At 41.6% G+C, this 22,327-nt stretch overlaps 1 protein-coding gene across 2 annotated transcripts in view; it reads right to left on the reverse strand.

Annotated features, from left to right (window-relative positions):
* The window catches only part of ARHGAP20 (Rho GTPase activating protein 20), a 58,047-nt gene that overhangs the window by 33,663 nt on the left and 2,057 nt on the right, over positions 1-22,327 (reverse strand). For both annotated transcript variants that reach the window (XM_066313029.1, XM_066313030.1), the window contains exon 2: positions 14,214-14,299. In XM_066313029.1, the coding sequence (XP_066169126.1) occupies positions 14,214-14,299 (86 nt within the window). The remainder of the gene's footprint in view (positions 1-14,213; positions 14,300-22,327) is intronic.

Consider the following 22,327-nt stretch of genomic DNA (forward strand, 5'->3'; position numbering starts at 1 on the left):
CCTGTGTTTCCCTAAAAATCACTTTATGATTAGCACATGTAAAAATCCCACACAGTAACATCTTTTCATTTTGGCAGAAAAAAAAAGCTGTCATCCAGGTTTGTTTAGAAGAAACTGTGAACTGAATCCTGAAAGATGAGGTTAGATGAGGATCCTGTAGAGTCAGCAATTAGTCATGTTCCATTTTGTGAGAAAGCAAGGCTGACACTGATGTCTCGATGGCATTGCCATTCTAAACCTCTAGTCTTAGGTGAACACTTTTTTCTGTAAGTACTATTTTGGGGGTCAGAAATTTCCATGTGGGATTTAACTAAGGAGAAAATTTTGTCATTTAAGGGTATCTACAGAGGTGTTCTTGAACTCTTCAGGAAAAGACTAAAAACACTGCACTGGATGAAATTAGTAGAAAGATAATTGAAGATTTCTCTCTAGGTGTTTCCAGAACATAAATTTTTATACCTCTTATTTTTCAAATTAATCAAAATAGTCATTCTGTGCCTACTCAAAAGACACTATGATTTAAAAGACCACTTCAATTTTCTAGGTGAAACATATGAGGGTGAAATCTACAGTAGTCAGCCAAATACTGAAAAACACATCTTGACTGCATTCGGTGTGAAAGCTACAATCAGAGCTCACTTCATTGGTCCTGTATTTACCAGAAACCACAGAAACACAAAAAATACATCTCTCCCCTGAAGAGCTTCCTTGGGGTTTCCAATGAAGCTGATACCTGAATGGCATTACTCATAAAATGTTTATTCTTGGTGTTAATGGAGACATCAGCTTTATTCTCTGTTCATAGTGAAAACAATGAAAGAAAATAAACTTTTTAAAGGAGAGCTTAACAATCCATGCTAAGTGGTTAATAAACCCATGATCCAAATGTCATTTATTCCAACAGGAAGCTTTCCCCTGATTTCAGTTGATGACGACTTCAGCCGATCACTGATTAGGTTTAGGTTTAGATTAAGCTCTAAGATGCCTTAGGGGGAACAACCTGTTCCAAGGAAGCTAAGCTGGAATGAGCTTCTGCAGGTCCCTCAGCTATATGACATCGCTCTCACAGAGTGCTCATGCTCCATCCTAAACCTCACTCCATTGTTTTGGTTATTGTTCTCTGCCAGAACATTTCTCCACTGATGATCTCTCTGCAGCCACAGAAGTCGATTTCCTCTTAAGATGCAGCACCAGTGCTCTCCGCACAACTGGTACATATTGAAATAAAATACCGTTTCTCTTTTTAACCTCTGAAGTCTTTCTCAAGATGTAGGTGAGAAATTCACCTTTTCATCAGCAGAGCAGTGAAATTATAGCTATTCAAAAAGCTGAAACCTGAACCAGCCCAGCCACGTGTGAGGCTGCACTTGGTCTGTCAAACACATACGTAATACCTTTCCAAATTCCTCTTACAGTGACCAACTTGGCCTACACTCATTTCACAAATATGTACTGTAGGTATAAATCCTGAATGCTTCCACTAGCACCGAAGCTCAAGTAAGGACCAGAGACTCTTTCCAGTTTTCATACAACCAATCATAGAAACAGAATATCCTGAGGTAGAAGGGACCCATGAGAACCATTCAATCACAGAGTCACAGAACAGCCTGGGTTGGAAGGGACCTTTAAAGGTCATCTAGTCCAACACCCCTGCAAAAACCCCCTGCTTCACCTTCCTCTACATCAGATTGCTCAGAGCCCTGACCAACCTGATCTTGAATATTTCCCGGCATGGGGTATCTTCACACCCCTCAAAGAAACATATATTACAGGCCACCTTTAGGTACTGGAAGGCTGCTCTAAGGTCTCCACAAAGCTTTTCTCTTATGAGAAGTGTTCTATCCTTCTAGTAATCTCTATGGCTTTCCTCTCCCGGCTCCAACAGGTTCATGTTCTTTCTATGCTGGGGACCACCCCAGAACTGGACACAGAACTCCAGGTGGGATCTCATCAGAGTGGAGTAGAGGGGGAGAATCCCCTTCCTTAACCTGCTGCCCACACTGCTTTTGATGCATCCCAGGACATGCTTGATCCTCCTGGCTGCCAGGGCACTGCAGACTCATACTCAACTTGTCACTGAGCAGGACTCCCAGATCCAAGTCTCCTGAGCTGCTTTCCAGCATCTCACTCCCCATCCACGATTGCCCCATCCCAGGTGCAGAATCCAGTGCTTGCCCTGGTTAAACTTCATGCAGTTGGTGATTGCCCACGTCTCTAATTTGCCTATGTCTCCCTGCAAGGCCTCTCTGCCTTCCAGGGAGTCAACAGTTCCAGTTTGGTGTCATCAGCAAACTGATATAAGTGTACCTTCAAATCCTGTGTCCAAGTCATTTATGAAGACAGCGAATAGGATCTGCCTATGGGCATAGAGCTTGCAGCTTGCAGCATAAATCTAACCTTGTTTTGGCTACAGGTTGGAGAGGCCACCAAGCAGAGCACCTGCTAACCTTCCTCACAGTGTTCAGAGACATCAGACTTACTTTGTATATATCAAAGGCCAGTTTTGGATGGCTTTAAAGAATAAGCAATTCATCTTTTAGGAATAATAAAGCCAATGAACTTTCAACTTCAGCATCTTTCAGTAAAGCATGTACTTTACCACTGCTGAATCACAGCTTTGGGATAGAGCAGCCCACAGAGAGAAGCAGGAGCTACTCACATCCTTTCAAGGATAGAGAAAACAGCAGCTATCTGCACTGTAAGAAATCTCTACAGTTCAGCCCACATTACATATTTTTGCCAAAATGGATTATCAGTCAGGGAAAACATGTCATTTGTGACCAGCAGAGATACCTCTAAAGGCAAGCAAGATCTAGAAGATAAGTTTCTCCACTTTATTAGTAGAGCTTATATTGGAAATTAGGTAACAACACTTGCACCTTTTTTCTGTGCCTCCTACTCCAACCCTTAAGCTCCTAAAGAGTACTCTGAGAAGGAACTTCAGTAGGAGCATAATAGATGGTTTCCTTGGTTTTTTGCTAATGAGGCAGGACCTGCTAACTGGAGCTTGGAAGCCAAGATGGTTTATTTTTATGGAAATCCGTTAGCACTCAGACATATTACCCATACTGTGGCTAGAGGGTGTTTTGCATTCAAGGTAATTAACTTAATAAGGTAGTGAGACCAATTCTTTAACCAAAAGCAAATAGCTCCAATCTGGTGTGCAAGAGCTTGCCAAATAAGGTGAGATAAGGTGGAACAAAAACCCAACCGAATCTGCAACTCAGCAAGTGAGTACTGACTCACCTTGCAGAACTCCTTATGGTACACCAAAGGGCAATGTCAAGGCTTCAGGACTTCAACACACACTGAATTTCATCATAAATGGTAATCTGGATGTGACTTGAACTGTATTCTAGCCAACTTGACAAAATCATCCCAGACTTTGCCAAAACAATCACACAAAACAGATTATTGTGTTTTGTACACCAAAGGAGAAGAATGAAAAACTAAATGAAAGAGCTTTTCTTGTACACTGAAAACAACTGCCAGCTGTGTTCAGGACATGAACACAGGACAGTGGAAATAGTCCTGCTCATGCTCCTGATTAATTTAGTTTCTGGTATGCTGGCAACTTATTAAAGCATATGGCTTGAAGAATCACAGGCTAAAATGGCCATGAAGAGAACGGAGGCCACAACTGCACTACACCCCATTCACAGACCTACCTCCAAAATCTGTCAGCAAGGGGCTTTGTCTTTGAAAAACAGTTGAGGAGCAAGCAAAGTTCTGGATCATTCCCTCAAACCAGCTCTAGATGGAAAAGCGAAGAAACAGGGAGATACAACACAGTACTCCTCAATCACACAATCTATCTGGAGATGTCCTTGTGATGGCTTCTGGCTTGGCACAAACTATCTATAGATGGAGTGGGGAGCTGAAAACAGGGATGCCAACAACCATGCCCATTTTCCCATGACTTGCTCAGTCCAGCCTGCTCCATCTCCACTGCCTGTTCAGCACCACCATGCAAAGCCCTGCTTGGCCTCAGGGACGAGCATTCACAGCTCCCACTGCCATGAACAAGGTAACTCAGACAAGGCTCACCCACACAGAGCAATCTACAGCTCAGAGCCCTACTTAGACAGGCAGATATTTATAGCTATAGATATATATAGAGACAGAGATATAAAATCCTCTGCATTTTTAGAGGTGCTAACTGCTCCTTTCTGTCACTGCCTCCAAACCACAACCAGTGCCCTCAGCAAGTCACCCACATGATCAAGATCTGCCCACTTCAAATCTTCATGATCCTCATTTGTGCAGCACTTTATTGTAATAAATAATAATTATACTTGGAAGGTGAAAGAAAGCATAAAAGTATGAGCTTGAAGGTAGGAGCGTTTTCCAGGAAGGTGGTAGGTAAGACGTGGGCCAGCACAAAGTCAGTATGCAGTTGTAAACTTACACGGACTATTTATAGAAGGGGCTTTAATAAACAAGCATAAAACTCCCTTAATCACATGGGCTGCCAACCCATTTCTGAAAATCTGCTGTCAATTGATCCCTGCTATGCCAAGGGAGCTTCGATCTGAGGATGCTGGGCATGTTTGCATGCTGCTATCTTTGGCAAATCTCATGCAGTTGAAGCATCACTTTATGAAAACAGTGCAACATTCCAGAAATAGCAAGTCTATTTTCTGCAGCACTCCTTTAAAGTCCCCTAGGCCATCAGCGTTGTGGGTACGGTAGCTTTTGTACCACGAAACAACTGAGATCTGCTTGGGTTTTCAAAGAGCATTAGTTGCTAAGTTTTACAATGCCTGATTCTACTTTACAAGTGTCCTTTACTGGTTGCAACTTCTTTTTTACAAGTAGTGTATTTGAACAAATGGGGCAGTCACCTCTCACCCCTGCATATTCCCTTATGGACTGCGCCTCTCGATCTCATAGGGAGTCCTCTGACCCAGAGCAGGTATCAGCCTCAGTTCACAGCCTCCAGCACAAGGCTGTCCTCACTCTACACAGGCAAGCAGCAGGACATCAGAAAATTATACCCAAGATCAAGCAGTGAGTCCCAACAGGGTCACAAAGACTTCAGACCAAAATGTGCTTGCAACCCACTCTCCATCACTGGCAGGGCAAGCACAAGCCTGGATAATGGAAGGAAGATGTATATTAATTGAGATTGGGAGCAAGTTTTACTGAAATAAATAAGACAAATTTACATTTCAGCACAGAAATCAAGGCTAAAACTTGTATTCATGAAATTGGACATCACTCCTCTGCTTCTAAAACTCAGTGTACACATTTTAAGGCAATATATATTGAGAAAAATGTTCCAACTTAAATTATAATAGGATTCTAAAAATTGTCTTATATCATCTCTGCATGATGTCAAAACCTTATGAAACCTAATAAAAATTATTATGAAGAATAAGGTGGTTTGCACTAAATTGTTTCAGGTGCTGAGGCACATAACAGACTACTTTTCTGTAGTCTGGCAGTAAAATATCACATAGCTGTAGGGTAAAATGCATCATTAAAACAAAATCCTCACACTTTTCAGGATGGAAGCTTGGCAGCTTAACTGTAAACAAAGCTGCCCTTAAGTAATTTTTACGTAGCCAAAAGGACAATATTCTCTGCAGAGCAAACATGCACTACAGCACAGAGGCTGGAGACAGGAAACACACTTGTGGTTTGGTTCACTTCCAAAGCTTTTTGTTTTATTTTAACAAACAGCTGCAAGGTGTTTCTTTGAAAATTTAACACAAGGGGAGAATTCTCTATTGGTATAAATTAGCACCACACGTTTTGGTCATATTTTGCCTATTTCCACCAGAAAACAATTTAGGCCAAGTTATTTAAATCCCATTGAAAAGCTCTTGCAGTGTGGGTGTTCTCCAGTCAGTCAACAAGTTCAAGAGATTTTGGTCTAAGGCGCCCTGAGCAAGGAGACATTTGGGAGAGAACACATTCACAGAAGTCAATAAGAGTTTTTTGGCCTTTCTAAGAATCAATCCTCTGTTCACCATTGCAGTTCCTACTCACTTTTACTGACTGACATAGCAGCACTACTTTGAGTTACTCTCTCTTCGCAGTAGTTGTACCAGGGAAATGCCATGCCAAGCACTGTCTACCCAAACAGAGATTTCATTGTTCAGACAAAAAAAAAAAAAAAAAAAAAGGTTACATTTGGAGGGAAAAAAGAAAGATAATAAAGAAAAAAAATATAGGAAAAAAGGTAGGATTAACTGATAAACTGAGGGGAAAGAAAAGCCCAAAACTTAACACCCCACCTCTGCAGCTCTGCACCATAGTTGTCTGGGTTTTATGGAGTTTCTCATGGCCTACAAGAAGCCTGGAGGCACAGGCTACCTTTGCTACTACCAACCAAGCTTCTTCCTACACATTCTGAGAAGGCATGCAGAGGAGCATTTCAGATCTCAGTCCCACTAGGAGATCCAGTAATATTTTAGTCAGATGAAGGGATAGGGTTTTTGTCCTACCTCAACTTTTTTGAGAAGCGATAATTGCAATTAGGAGAATTAATCCCACTTAATCACAACTGGAACATTTAAAAGCCTGGCTCAACTCCATTGACTTTGACTTACCTCACGGACAAAATTGACCTCTTATTCAAAAGGGGTTTTCATGTATCTTCTTGTAAAGTGTATTACAAGAGTTCAGCACAGGTCATATAACAGCTAGGAATTCTGGGTTATCAAAAATAGCTAGAACATTCTGCAGATCTTTACAGAACCAGGTAATTTAAAGCTGATGTGCATATGAGGTAAAAAGACTGGTGTGGACATCTTTAGAAATCCCTTCTGGACCATCACGAATGGCTGTCAGTGAGCCTACACGTTTCTGCTGATCCTAACATCTCCAGCTATATGTCACACAGACTGTAGATGGGCAAGAGTAAGGCATTTGTTGTGACCATGTTCTTTCAACAGGGAAATGGCTTTATCTAGTTGACTGCCTGGGTTTACTGCCTGTCAGTCACCCCACTCAGTTATTGCGTAATTCCAGCGGGGCTGCTCATGGTCTCTCAAAGTTTCACTGCTCAATAGTCCTTCCCCTTTAGGCTCTGATTTTCCCATTATTGAAGATGCAATTCAGATAGGTAGGTTTAGACTAGATCTTAGGAAGAATTCTATACTGTGATTGTGGTAAGGCACTGGCACAGGTTGTCCAGAGAAGTTGCAGATACGCCATCCCTGAAAACATTCAAGGCCAGGTTGGATGGGGCCCTGAGCAACCTGGTCTAGAGGAAGGTGTCCCTGTCCATGGCAGGGAGCTTCGAACCACATGATCTTCAAGGTCTCTTCCAACACAAGCCATCCTATGATTATATGAACTGTGGGACACAGTGGGGTAAACTCTATAAAGTCCCACCACAGACATGAGGAGAGGATCTGCTCAGCCCTTGTATTGGCTTCAGTTTGTAAGGACCACTCCTCTAAGAAGGATGACCAATATGGGTGCCAACATGGAAGACAGGACTGTCACTTCATCTGCTCAGATGTAACAGGAACAAATCTGGCTTTGCTTTGCCTCCAGGGCTTTGAATTATATTTTGATACTTGTACTACAGCACAGGAATTATCCTATTAGACTGAAGAGATTACTTGATATGCCTGCTGCTGCCAGCTATGGCAAGCATAGTGACCCAGATTCCTTAAGACCGTGCATGGAGCCACATGCACCTGTTTGCTCTCCCATAACTAACTGCCCACATATTTATTCAATGAGTTTTTCACATAGTTACTTGAGCAGGTTAGTCAGAGGTTCCTACTCCACTAGTGATCTAAGCTGGGCAAAAAAGCTGTTAGAGGATCACCTACATCTCTATGCTTTATGATGATAATTACCTGTTCAGTGCTGCCAACAGTTATGCTGTACTGGGATGTGCAAAAGCAAAACTGCAGGCGTTTGGTAAGCTCTCTGGTCAGCAGGTCTAAAGAACAGAGGCACTTGACAGGTTAGGAGGCCTCTGGGATGATGTCTTTCTGTCATGGGTTTAGAGTCTTGCCCTTGAGGCTTATTATACTTTATTGGATCTAGCCCCCAGCACAAAAACACTAAATGGGCACAGAAGATACCTTAATACAGACTGTTACTCCCATGATGTGATTAAAGCCCCTCACCAGCAGCTCTGTGCAGCACGAGGAGAAGCAACACAGTATCAGCCCAGAGTCCAATGGATGTTTAAAGCTGGCCCTGGTCAGAGGTGAGAGCACCAGAGGCTGCACATCAGCCTGCACATCACTAGAGCCTTTCTGCTTGTTTACACAAGAGAAATGATCACAGAGCAGAATGAGCAAGTTGGTCTGTGATTTCCTCAGGTATGCTGTTGCCCAAACTGCTTGGCCAGACTGTGACTTGGCAGAGATTCTATTGTCTAAAATCAGTGATACACAATGGCTGGACAACAGCTGCATTCTGCCAGACCTCAAGGCCTAATCCAAAAAGTCCTTTAAATGGGCTGCAGCCAAAAGCCAATGTGGACACCGAGACATCTGGACAAGCAGAGCCCTGCACTCATCCTGATGAGCACTGCCCCTCACTGTCTTCATACTGCCACAACTCTTTCAAAAAAGGAATGGGCTTAAGGCACCGGTGTTAAACTATTACTCATTTATTGTAAAACTAATCCCTTATTTAAACTCCAATCCCTCCAAAACCCTGCTTCCAAGCCTTCCTTCTTCTTACCTCTAGTCCTTTCCTTTTAATAAGAAAACCAGCATATCTCCAAAAGCCACAGCTCATTTCGATCTCCAGATGTACAAACATCGCTAAAAGCCAGTTTGTAGGTCGTAAATGAAGAACTGAGGGGTTTTATCAAAAACAAACATATGCACACATACACAAAACAAAACAGAAAAAACACAGCAGAGGGGCAGGATTGCTCATCTCTGGGTCAAAAGGCCATCCCAGGCCCCAGAAAGTTCACCTCGTTAACAGTTAATAAAATTTTATCCTCAGCTATTATTATGTAAAAGTAACTTTTGTGTTCAAACACATGGTTTAAGGAAGCAATACTCCAGCGTTATAATTAGCTTTAATCAAGCATGAATTAGATATACTAGAAATTGACAACTTGTAGAATATCATCACAAGTTCTTTTAATTATGCGTAATCCCATTAAAAAGGAAGAGCATTAAATACAAAACAGCAATTTAAAAAATTACTATTTTTCTACAAATTCATATATGCTTACCTTACATAGGGAAACATGACATATTGAGTGGAGAAATCCAGGGCAGTTTTCACACAGATATTTCTGCCCATTCTGATTAACCATAAAATACTAAAACATCAACATGTTTTCACAAAATTATAAAAAATCTCAGAAAAAAATCCTGATTTAAGAATTAGACCCAGAAGCAAAGAAACCTTCATTTGCTTTGGCGAGTGAGTCTCTAGGAATAGGATTTTCCCTCCTTTTTGATGACTAGCTGGAGCCAGCTGGGCCGATACCTGTCCACGCCGACTCCCGCCCTGCTCCTGAGCCCCGCTCTCCCCGCTGGCGGCGCGCAGCTGCTCCGGAGGCAAATCCTCACTGGCCACATGCGGGAGGCACAGCTGGAAACCGGCACACGCACACAGCACCACGGCTTTGCCCCTCACGGCCCTACAAACCCACGGGCGAGGCACTGCCGGCCCGCACCACCGCAGGGCTGGCCCCAAGCCCATGGCGGCCCCGGCCCAGGCTGTCACTGCTCTGCCTGGCCTCGGCCAGGGACGCGCCATCCACAGTCCACGCTCCAGCAGATGCTGCCACGGCGCCTGGGGGCTGTGCAGGAGCAGCACCCACCTCCGCATGGGCAGGCAGGGGAGCGGGCAGGAGAGCCTCTGCATCAGGGCCTTGTGCTGAGCCAGCAGCTCAAAACAGCCAGGGCCTGTGCTCCATGGCCACTGCCCCGCCGGCCCGCAGCACCTCACGGAGACTGCACTGAGAAGCAAAATTATTCACTAGCATGGATATCACTGCAGAACGAGCAAAATTATCACAGCTGAAATACCTATCTGTCGAGCTGGTTACTTGTAATGGACTTTTATCCCCTTCCTCCACGCCACCCGTTCTGCCTGAAACGCCACCTTCTCATCTTCTCTGTGAAAAAGAGACAGTTAAGGCCTTCTGGCAACTTAGATTTATTAAAAGTCCCTATTTTTGTCTTCTTCTAGTCACACAGCTTGGATCATCCACACATCTTCTGACTAAAACCCTGAAAACACAATGTCCAGGACTCTGGGAACAGTCTGTATTTGACTCGTGCCAAGTGGAATGTATTACTAGATTACACATATGATCTTCGTTATCTGGGATATTTCGCCTTTGGCACAGGACCCCTAGAAGATGACAGGCCAGAATCACTGTGCACCGGAAGAAGGAAAAACAGCCTCTGTGAATGGCATAACATTACTTCTATGCAAAAAAGGGGAGAAAACACCTTGGAAATTCGTGAAGTCTTCAGTTTTTACCTTCCACATCTTCAACCATAAAAGCCATACAAGAAAATTGGAGAGGGGTAACATTTTAGGAACTTCCTTTTCAGCTTCTTTAGGGATTTATTAATAACACTTTCTAAAAAAATATCCTTTGGGATTTTTTTTAAACAGCCTATGCTTCCAGCTTACACCAAAATAACATCATAAACACTCTTCATACTGTAAAAAAAGAGTTGTTACATTTTCAGTATTTTAACACCTTTAATGTGTGGACACACAGATCTATAAATAGTCTTCCAGACTTAGAAATTTTGAGATTATATTACTTGGTTTCAGCAAGTAAAAATATCACTTTCAAAGATCTGTTGAGGTGTGCAATAGGAAAAGGGAAGCTGCTGGCAACTGCAGCAGAGTTTGGCTGTCTCTGTGAAATACTAGAGATGCAAGCAGAAGACCACCAATGCAGAGCAAAAACTTGGGTTTTGTCACATGTGAAAATTGTTTTGATGGACAGCAGAACAAAAGCTGAAAATCTGACTTCAAACAAGCCTTTATTATTCTGTATCAATTATTTGAGATGACAATACCCGATGCTTTAAATCCAGGCCTCCAAGCATGCTTTAAATCCAAGCATGTAATTTGTACTGCACTGAACTGTATCATTAAGTTGTGCAGGTTTTACTAAAAGACACCAAGAAAAAGTAAGAGGAAAATTACACCTGCAGAGCAAGCCCAGAAACAAATATAACTAACCCAAATCCTTTGCCGATTTCCTACACATTAATGCAGTTAACCATCGAATTTATTTCTTCCGCACCGGAATATGAGCCAAGAAAAATACCAAAAACTTACTTCTCCAATGTATTTCTACAATAACCTTGCTCAAAGTGCTTCCGAAGAGGACCTCTGATGATGTGGAACAGTCCTTACCTGGCTATTCATCACAATTTTGTGATGAAATGGAAGCTGTACAGAAAAAAAGGGAAGAGGAACAAAAACAGGTGGCAATGGTGGTCTACATATTTTCACATCTTGGCACAAATTCCACTATAATATCTACTACTGCACTGTAAATACTATTTATTGAAAATAGTATTTACTGTGTTTCTCTTCTGCCTGCAGGTACAAGTCAAGTGAGGCATGGATTACAGCACAGTTTCCCTCATGTGCACCAGCATGCCGTACAGCCATCCCAGAATTCCTCTATAGGCCAAATATCATGTACTTCTGTCTATATGATTGACAAGGCAAGGCAAGATTTGTAAAAAATGCTGAATGTTCATTAAACCAAATGATCTGGAGCTAGAGAAAAAGACTACAAGCTTTTAAGCACCCAAGACTTGCTTCTCTTTTAGGACTCAATAAGAGGTCAATGGCAAAAACAAGCATCTGGTTTTTCCAGCTAGATCATCTTGTCTTGCTCACATCCTTGTGTCATCGCAGCTAAGATAACACCGCCATTGAAAACCTTAGTCCTCTGAAAGCTAAACAGCCATCTCCAGATGTCACCATGGTTTCTTTGAATAAATAGCATTAATAAACTTTAAAATGCTCCAGAGTATAAGTCTGTCCAAAGTGCCACTAGGTTTTATGAACATGCCCCGTATATAAACCAGGGACACCTGACATATAAAGTGATATAAAAAATACAAACTGACTTGGCTTCTAAGTATTTCCTGCCCTTTTAAACTTTGCACTTGTTCATTAATTTCAACAAATATTGAGGTGAGCCAGCTGCTGAGGTGAGAGTATTCAAATAAATCCCTCACAGATGTTTGTTAACTTCAGATAGGAGCTTTATTATCTACAAGTCATTAATCAACCATTAACAAGTAAGTGAAGTTATGGAGTCCCAGTATTAAGGTTCACTGCCAGTGAAGAATAATAGATTTTGCAGACTGGCTGTGTCTATAAGAACTAAGAGCTGAGACAGGTCTGAGGTAAAACATTTGGAGGAGATTAGAAAACATGAGAAGTCATTTTGTTGCTCTTCAGCTCTCCTTCAGAGAAAGCACTTCACCAGAGTTAAGCATTTACACAGCAAACCAAGTGGAAAGATCAAACTCATCCATCAGTTTGGTGATGAAGAGGAATGTGCTTTGTACAGCCAAACAAGGAAGTCAGGCACGGGTGAGAATTGTTGCTCCTGTGAACAATAACAAACATCATCCAAAGTGTCACCCTCTCAACTGGAAGACTCTGAAGCTACAAAATCTCCTGCTCTGACTTCAGCATCCTCAGATTTCACCCAATACTTCTCACAAAGGCCACAGACTTCAGCTCAAAACAGCAAAACCAGCCAAATTTTGCATGCCACAGGCAGAGGACAGAAATGACTGAGGAAGCATCCATCAGTTGTGAAAACAGCATCATTTGTTGCATCAGATAAGCATTGCTTACTGAAAACATTGCTTACTGCAGAACAGGGAAACACATTCCCCTCTTCGGTCCTCCCCACGAGACAGTTTCTGCCAACTGGCCTTACAAAAGAATCTTTTCAGACACCAGATTTAGAAATCATTCTGATCTGGGCTATACAAGCAAGACACTTAAGGAAGCATGAAATTCTTAGGTGGAAATGTATTAGTGTGTATTACACCCAGTGTCTCTCCAGCTATTTCTGATTTCTGATACTTATGGAGCAGGCTTAATAATTTACTTTATTAAATTAATAATAAATTAATTATCATTAATTTAATAAAGTAAATTAAAAAGGCAGAATTGAAGAAAAATATTCATGTCTGAATAGCAGCAGGTAAATTAATTTTGACTTTCCCATTTTGCAACTCTAATTTTTCACAGAATACTTTCACCAGTTTCTGAAATACTGTGGAATTCTGCATGATGTCAAACCAGGTATTAACTAGATCAAAGACAAAAAACTTGCCAAAGCTCACGTACTGATTACTTAACTCACCACAGAGTAGAAAAAAATCCTTACAAAGCCATACTTTTATTTCCCTCAATAACATTTCTTCATAAAGAGCAATACACAGCTGGAAGCATTAACAGCCTACCAGATGGTTTACTTCTCGATAAACACGTTTTGTAAGTTTAAAGTCTAATGAACTGTAGTGCAGGGAGAAAAAAGTTATGTATGCAGAGCAGTTCAAATGGCAGGTCAGGGCTAGGGCTGGACAGGGAACTAGCTCCATAGAAACTTACATTTCTATGGCAGCTTTACATTGGAGAAAGGAGAGGGAGGGTGGCAGGATGGCTGATTCTGGCAAAAGACAAGGACAAAAAAGGCTGAATGCTTAACACCCACATATTCAGCCCTACAGGTGCTAATACTGGACAGGGGAAGGCTGTGATCACGAGATCCTGGCCCCCAGCATTGTCCTAAATCAGCAGGTGCTTCCAGAGCCCTGGAGAGCCTGCCACGATGGAAGAATTTTAGCTTAAATTAAATTGTGCAATTCTATAATGAACAATCCAGAGCTATGCCTGACACCGTGGAAGTGTCCAAGGCAACAAGCGTTCAACCTCTGCCCATGCTGTCTCTGCAGCAGGCAATCCCAGCTAGTCACAGCTGAGCAGCCCAAATGTCGCATACCTGGTTACAAATTGCAGAGCAGCCCTGCCCACCCAGTCAGGTATAAACAGCTCCCTGTGGCAGCACTGAGGAAAACCCCTCTAGGAGCTCAGCCCTACGCCTGGGCTGGTTCTATCACATCTTTCAGCAGGCTTTATAGCTGTGCAGGAGCCTGAATTGTGTTCAACAACTGGGTGTGGACAATAGTTGAAAAACATCTCAAGTTTTGGGCAGAGAAACTGCCAAACAGTACAGCCAGCAAAACTCACTGACTCACCTTGAGGCCGATCTGGATCTGCTGAGTGCTTTGACAAAGATCAAAGATGGTGCAGACTGGCGTCTTTGGGCCAAACTCTTCATTTTCTGATTGGAAAGAGAAACAAGATGAAATCACAGGTGAGATTCAGAGTAGTAAACTGCATGCATACAGACTGGTCACAGCCAGACTCCAATTCCAGACCATGGGAAAAAGACTTAAGTTACTGCCCTCAGCAACCCTGGAGGGGGAAAATATCACATGGTAAGAAAAGCAGGAGCATTACCAGAAAGTCAGTGTAAAGAAAACCTGAAAATTAGTGTCTATATACAGATACTTGAGGTACCCTGCACACATAAACCCCTAGAGCCGGTCCTCAACCACTTTTCTGTTCCTTAGTAATTTATTGTACTTTAAATTTATCAAATATCCAGGTGGTGGTTTAAAATTCAAATGCTTCCTACATTTCTGTGTCAGATATGACACCTACCATAAATCGAGGTTTGGATTTTACCCACCTGACCTTACATGCTATATTAGGCTACCCTTTTTAACAAATCTTTAAGAGATGAGAGTATTTTCCTTCCCTACTAATCTATTTGGAGCATTATATCTCGCCTCTCAGTAGTCAACAATGACATTTTTTCCATTCCTGATTATGTATGAGAAAAATAGAACAGGGAGAGACAGGACAGTTGTTAGCATAGCACTAGGAAGAGAATGAGAAAAAGGAAACACTCAAAGACAGAGAACACTGCAGGGGAAAGAAAAAAAGAAAAAGCACAAGGAAGAGATTAAAATGTCAGTGAAGTTGAACACTACAATAAAAATACTGAGTAAATAAATACCACCGTTTTCCCCAGAGGTAGAAATTTTCAAAAGCACCCACAGGAGACAAAAACACACATTTCCCTGAACGCAAACGTATTCACCATGATGCATTCAGTCTTCCCCCTGCAGCCAGAAGCAGCACTGAGTAGTCATGGCCCTAACCCTGGAGGGCTGTCTTGAACCGGTTGTGCAGCCTGCTGCCAAGGTGCATGACCTCTCCTCTCACTGACCCTCCACCAGACGGATGACTTTTAGCTTTTCTACGGGTGACTGTTATCTTTTTTAGCTCAAATACTTTTCAGAATAAACTGCTGAACAAAGGAACCAGGGTCAAACTCTTCCTGAGACCCTGACAGAAGAATATCCAAGAACGCAGCGGTACCTTACACCGCCCTGGCCACCACTGAGAGCCCACAAACAGGTGAACCTCTGACAGCCCCCAAGTCTCTGTTGTCAGCTCACCACAAAGTATGACTCTCTTCATTCATACCAAAAATAACCCTGACTACCAGGACAAATATGTCAGGACAGCAGAAACAACTGATTCCTCTGCCAGCATATGTGCTGGATGTGGGATACATTTTGTTTGGGCAGGTGCACAGGGTGCTCCTCTCGGAGAAACTGAACTCTCGGTATTTTACTCACTTGTGACAAGTGCATTTCCTTTACTCATTGCAATCCATCTGTTATTGTGTCACTTTTTTGGTTCTCTCTTTATCAATGTATAGCACGCTTGTGTGTTTTGTCACTCAGTTATAGCTATTGTGCAGCAATTGTTACACACTCAACTGTGTAATTTCAATTCACCTTTAAAAATTATCCCGTCCTCTCTATTTTATCAAAAAGTGACCTTCTCAAGACTAATAAATTAAGTCTGGGAACACTTAGCTGTCTCAAATTGGACTATAGCTGCATAATAAAAGATTACTAATAAAATAAATATATTTTCTAATAAAAGATTACTAATACTACTAATAAAGAGATGCCCATTTTAACAGTGGTTTTTTTAATAAATAAATAAGATAAATTGTTCTAGTGAATTAAATCTATTTGTCTTACTGCTAGCCAATCTGAAAAGCTGTTAGAGGTTTTAAAAGTAGCATACCTGCAAAGACAAAGACAAAAAGAGACCTGTGTAACAAGGCAGAGTAATATGCTACAGAAAACCAGCCACATATGTCACACAACAGGCGGATTTTTTAGGAGCTTCTATAAGGCATCGACTCCCAGTGGGAAATTTACTGCATTTTACTCATTACTGAGCAGGTGGCTTTTGCGGGGGGTAAAAACCTGGAGCATCTCAGCTCCTGCAAATGCAGTGGAAGTTTGGTTACATTTTCAAAGAAATCTTCAGGTCTGAAAAGAAAGCCACTGGAAAAAACCAAACAAACTCTGCAGTATTTCAAAATCTACGGCAATTACAGCATTTTTTTTCATGCCTGCGTTAGCAGTCCTGAATAGCACCTGTGCCAATGAGATTCCAGTCTTGACTCAAATGTCTGAAGACTAAAGTAAAGTCTAAACTACAGAAAATTTAGTCAGAGCTCAAATAACTGGCAGAGATAATCCTGGTTGGAGGGGATGCCAACAGGTCAGTGATCCAGCCGCTCTGAACCTGCTGATTGCAAGACCCATGCAAGCAGGTCACTGTGGGCCACCTCCAGTCCAGATCTGTGTTACCTCCAAGGATGAGATTCCACAGCCTCTCTTAGCACAGCTACTAAGCAAATCTGAGAAGAAAAAATAATAGCCTCAAAACATAAAAAGATCACTGATGAGAAAAGGAAAATTTTCACAGAGCTCAAGTGAGTCAGGTCAGCTGTATGCAAATAAACACATTACACAGAGACATTGATTACAGACAGAAAGGGGTGTTTTATTTTTATTTTGCTGTATACAGAGTTTGGGGAGAGAAAATAAGTGACCATCATGACAACTTGAATTGATGCACTTGAGAAGGGAGATGATAAATTCACTTTTTGTTAAGTTGGATCCAGTTGCCTGCTATCCTCATTTTTATGGCTTTTATTATGTGCAAGGATGGCAATGTGGAGGAGATATATATCCTGAACAGCTGTACTGAGAACAGATGTTTGGGAGGAAAAGGAGATGCACTGACCAATTATCTAAGCATGGAATACAGAGAAGCATTTCGCAACATGTGTCCCCCATCATTACCTTCTATTTTTTTAATGTAAATATTAAAAAGGTCAACACAGACACAAATTCTCATACTCGCTGCCTGAGTCACACCCATGTGAAATGTATCATAAAAACAGTATCTATAATGAATGTTTACAGTGTGCCAGATGCAAAGATGGTAATCTTGTGTCAGTCAGGACAAACTAGAGTTATTTCTGTCTTCCTCACATTCAAAAGCTTGAGTTCTTGCTTCCTCTCCCCCGATTCAGGTTTAACTTCATACTTTCTGCATTTCTGGTTGTGGTTGTCTTGACTTTTTAACAGAAACGAAAAGGTTTTGCATTTTCAGTTCTTGGACTGGTGATGGTATTTGGCCAGTTTCTCATCTGGTATAAAAAAGTCATAGGCCTGTAGACTGGAAAAGAATGAATTTACACCAGATATTGATCAGACCTGCAATCTGACACACTGTTTTGTAAACTGTGATGGTAAGTGGTTTATGAGCAGATCAGCCCATCATGCTGAGAACAGAAAGCTTGCAAACCATCACTGAAAATATGCTGTCTCTCCTCAGGAATCAGAACCCCAATGGATTACAGTAAAACTTGCACAAGTATCTCACAAGTCATCAGCTGGTGGAAAAGTCTATTCCTGGATGCCAGTATTCAACTAATTTTGCCTCACAGTTGAAGTGGATGATGGCATTGTATGAAATTTATATAAATTTATATATTGCCCAGTTACAGTACTGATTTCCACTGTGAAAAAGGTAAACACGTGATAAGATCAAAAAAACCTGGAACTGTTCCTGCACTTTATGTGTATCACTTCACATATTGCGCTTCTAAAGAGAATGGCAGAGCGTGAATTAAATAAAGAACGTATGAAAAAAATTCATGGTAATTACGATTTACTTTGTGATGACAAGTGACTTAAGTAATGCAAACAGAGTGTTTATAGTATTTTCAAGTACGTAGAGAAGTTAAAAATCTACGCAGTGAGTGGATACCCTGCCGCAGCTCTTGCAGATGCGCCGGAGGGCAGAGCAGGCAGGCTCAGACAGGGACTGTGCGCGGTGATCCCCGGGAACACACTGCCCACACTGCCAGGTTGAGCTGCTTGACCCATGCCATGGTCAGACACACACAGAAGATTCCTCTCCCCCAGCCTCTGACTCACACACCTGAGCTGTTTGCCCTGTGCTCCTTTTACAGCTGTCAGAGAGAAAAGGGCACAGTTCATCTTGTCCGAAGTTTTCCTCCACTGATTGTAAAAGAAAAGTAAAGTGACCAAGAAAATAGAGTTAATCATCATCAATCCTCTCCTTTTATCTGAGCAAAGGACAGGAAACAGAAAAATGTTTGTGCTCAGTAACACAGGGAAAAACTGTCTTCTTGCAGTGGTTTGAGCTTAGGATGAGAAAACGATGTTATTTGATGTCTTTTTATGAAACTCACACAAAACAGTTGAAAAATTTATTTAGTTCCTGAATGACAGGTAACCACAGCAGAAATGCCTCCTCAGCAGTGTGCAGATAACCTTGTTAAAGCTTTCTCAGACACTGAAGGATCTCAGGATCCTGATTTACAGGCTCAATCCAGAAATGGGTCGAGGCTGGGACATCTGCCTGGGTCATTTAACTGGGTGACAGGGACAACCCTCAGATGTGCCAATGCCTTGAGCTGAGGATTGCTTTTAAGTGGCTAAGCTCTTCCTTTCACTGCTTTATTTTCCTAATAAAAGGAAGTCTGATTTTAGCAAATCCTACTCTCTAAATGCATTTAAGTTAGTAACTGTGAGGGATTTCACCCATGCAAACTCTGCTCTTGTTGTCTGAGCAACAAAACATATCTGTGGCACACACTCCTGTAACTAGATATGAACCAAAGCACAGACAACAAATTGTTACCAAAAACTGGGAGGCAAAGTTCAGCTAACTGCCTGACAATCAAAACGACCCTCAGCATACAGCAGTCAATTTTCAAGGACAACTGGGCATCACTCTTAGCCCTCTATCACTTGGGCTCTTATGAGAGGCAATAGATTATATTTTCCTACATACTATAATGCAGTATTTGTTAGACTTACAGACTAGGGTTGTCAAAAAGTACCAAAAATAACAATAATCTCCTATACTTAGTTAAAGCAAGAAATGGACCTATGCTAACCTCTAATATTCTCAAGCCCTCATAAACAGGGTGAGAAGATGACTGCATTTGAACTGCTGGCTCAAGCAGCAGAGATGTAAGTCCCACAGAGAGACCATTTACCATAAAGTCAGAGCAGGTGACAAAACTATGTGCTTTTGTTTATGCTGGCAGAATACTTTTACTTAGAAGGACCTTCCTAGAAAGAAAGCTATTTTTGGATGGGTAATCGTGGAGAAAACAATTGCAGAGACAGAAAAGAGCTATCAACACAGTGGAACCAAAACCACATCATCATGGAACAGCAGCTGCTAGAAGGCACAGCAAAGACTGAAGGCCATCTCAGAGTAGAAAGAAAAATGTATAAAAGAAGCTAAGAGCAAAATATGTTTCACCAACTACTTTCTGACAGATACAAATCTTTTGAAGCACTGATACGGATGTCTTCAAAAGATTCCTCTCATCTACATCACAAGATGAAGACGTGAAAGATTAGTAAAAACATCGTAGAGGAGGGGAACATCAAATATGTTTCTTGTGGGTCCTACGGTGAGTCAGGGCACAGCTCAGACCAGTGGCTGTTTGTGGTGGTCTTGTTGAAGCCCAGTGTTTCCTTTCAAACCCGCCACAAAGCAGGAAGGTTAATACACGGATAAAATTCTGCCCCAGTTTCTGTATATAAAGACTTTCTCAGGAGCAGTTTACAGATGACAGAGAGAGGAGATTCTCCCATTCCACATCCATGTTTCAAACGACATTAAATAACGAGTCAATAATTTGCTATTTGCAGTTCTTGGGTATTAGAGATCCCACATGACCTATTGTGCCCCACTCTTTCCTACTGCCACCGGGAGGGGCAAACAAAAATCCCAGGAATAGGAAATTCAAGAACCAGAACACATTGTTTTCTGCATGATTTTCAGTTTCTCTCATGGACAGAGAAATGAAGGATTGCTGACACTCATTCGTAATTAAAGCAGCACCAGGAGACACATCCCAGGAGTAAGCTACCATAAACCAGCACAGCCTACCAAGGTGATTTAACCTAACGACCCACTTCGCGGGTGATTTTATTAGAGAAGGGGCTTTTTCAGTCCTCATCAGAGACAAAATAGCTACAGGATACGTCTGCAGGATGATAGGAATTGTTCATCACGTCACTAAATAGCTGCAGAAGTGTTCCTATGTGTCTGAAATTCCCAGCACTAGCAGGTGTGATTTTAGAAACCCACCAGATCCTCAGCCAGGACCATAGTAAACAGGACAGAGTCTTGCAGGAAGAAGAAATCTCTGCTTTAGGAGATTTATGTTAAAAAACCATACATATATTGGCATGAGATCAAGGTATAATAAAATATAATGGCCAATACATACTTGATTTATCTTTTCAGAGTAAAACAAGGGATGAAGATTATATACGATTACTCTTCCAATGCCATTAATTTGCTCGAATTTATCCACTTAATACACTGTTGAGGAACACTATAACTCCCTTTTCCCTGCCAGTAAACTGTTGCTGCATTTGTGATCAGAATTACAAAGAAACACATACTTATGGTGATGGAATTGCCAGATTTCAAGTCTCAAACCATAAATGCTACAATTTTTCACACTTTGTAGGTGTAAATATTAAAAACTGCTGAGCCTCCAAAACATTTTAAGCAGTTATTCAAAATTTTCAAGGAGGCAGCAAAAATCCTAGGAGTGACTCCTTGTGCAACCAGATACTGTTTTGCGTAAAATATTCAGGGTTTCTTGGAATCTAGCCTCTCTGAAAAGAGAGAAATGAAACACCAGGAACTTATAAATACGGTTAAATGACCCAGCTGCTGCTGCTGCTGACACAGTTACATTGGCATAAAAGATATCTCTGATGCATAGTTTGTTTTGACAAATTTGTAGAGATAAGCTCAATCACTATAATCACTTTTACACGTGCTACTTCAGTCCACTTCAGAGTTGCATCAATTTATTGGTATTGGTTACTAACAGTCAATACAGAACTTCTCTGTAGGTCAATCACACATAGTGACTCCAGTAAGTCCAGTAAAGGAGGGAAACTAGCCCAGAAATTTCCAAAAGCATTAAATAAAACACTGCACTTCAATGTCACCCTTCAGCAGAGTGTCTTGAGTGACTTGTAAGCATTTAACAGAGGGAACCTCCCACAGACTGTGAGGCAGGTTAGCAGTGCAGATTACTTTGCATGCCAATAATAGGCAAAGAAACGTTCCTAGGATATTAGTTTAAATGGTCACACAAAATACATGAAAAAAGCCCAGACATTTTCTGTCCCTATTCTGGTTCCGTGGTGTGATCAAGCACGTGATCCTTCAGCTTAGTTTGACAGCCAAGCGGACGATGAAGTAGGAGTTCAGAAAAGTACAGAACAATGCAGCAAATCTCAGCTAATTTGAGAAAATATAGTCACGATAAGAAAAAGGGAGAAAGGTTCAGTGGTCATCTAGCATCACATATTTAGGGGTAGCTTTTGCCAAAAAGTAAACCAGTTGATGTTAAATACGTATTTGCAACAAAACTGTTAAACTTGACATGCTGTGTCACCAGTATCAAAATTGATTTCTTGCCAACACATTCTTCCATTTCACTGTATATAACCAATACAAACAAGGCAATCTCCCTGCTACCAAAAAAGATTTTCCGTATTGTGAAAAAAATTATGCTTTGGCACTGACTGGAAGTCAACAACAAGGTATATATAGAGTCCAAAGGACCCAAACAGTAAAAGAAATATTTGAACTGTCACTGAGATCCAGCTTCAGGCGCAATTAGGAATACTCCTCTCCTGTACATGGCTAAAGGTAGGAATCTTCTTCCTCAGAAAGGCAAAAAGAAGTGGCATGCTAGTAATGTCTCAAGGAAGCACCACAACCGTGGACAAGCAGCTGAGCTGTTGGCTGGATGTTGGTGGCTGCCTGTGTTGGCTGTGCATGGTGTACAAAGCTGCCATATGTCGCAGGGCCCAGCCAGGGTCTCAAGCTGCTTCTCCACAGG

The sequence above is a fragment of the Sylvia atricapilla genome, chromosome 2, assembly GCF_009819655.1.
Source record: "Sylvia atricapilla isolate bSylAtr1 chromosome 2, bSylAtr1.pri, whole genome shotgun sequence".
In the NCBI taxonomy this organism is placed as follows: Eukaryota; Metazoa; Chordata; class Aves; order Passeriformes; family Sylviidae; genus Sylvia; species Sylvia atricapilla.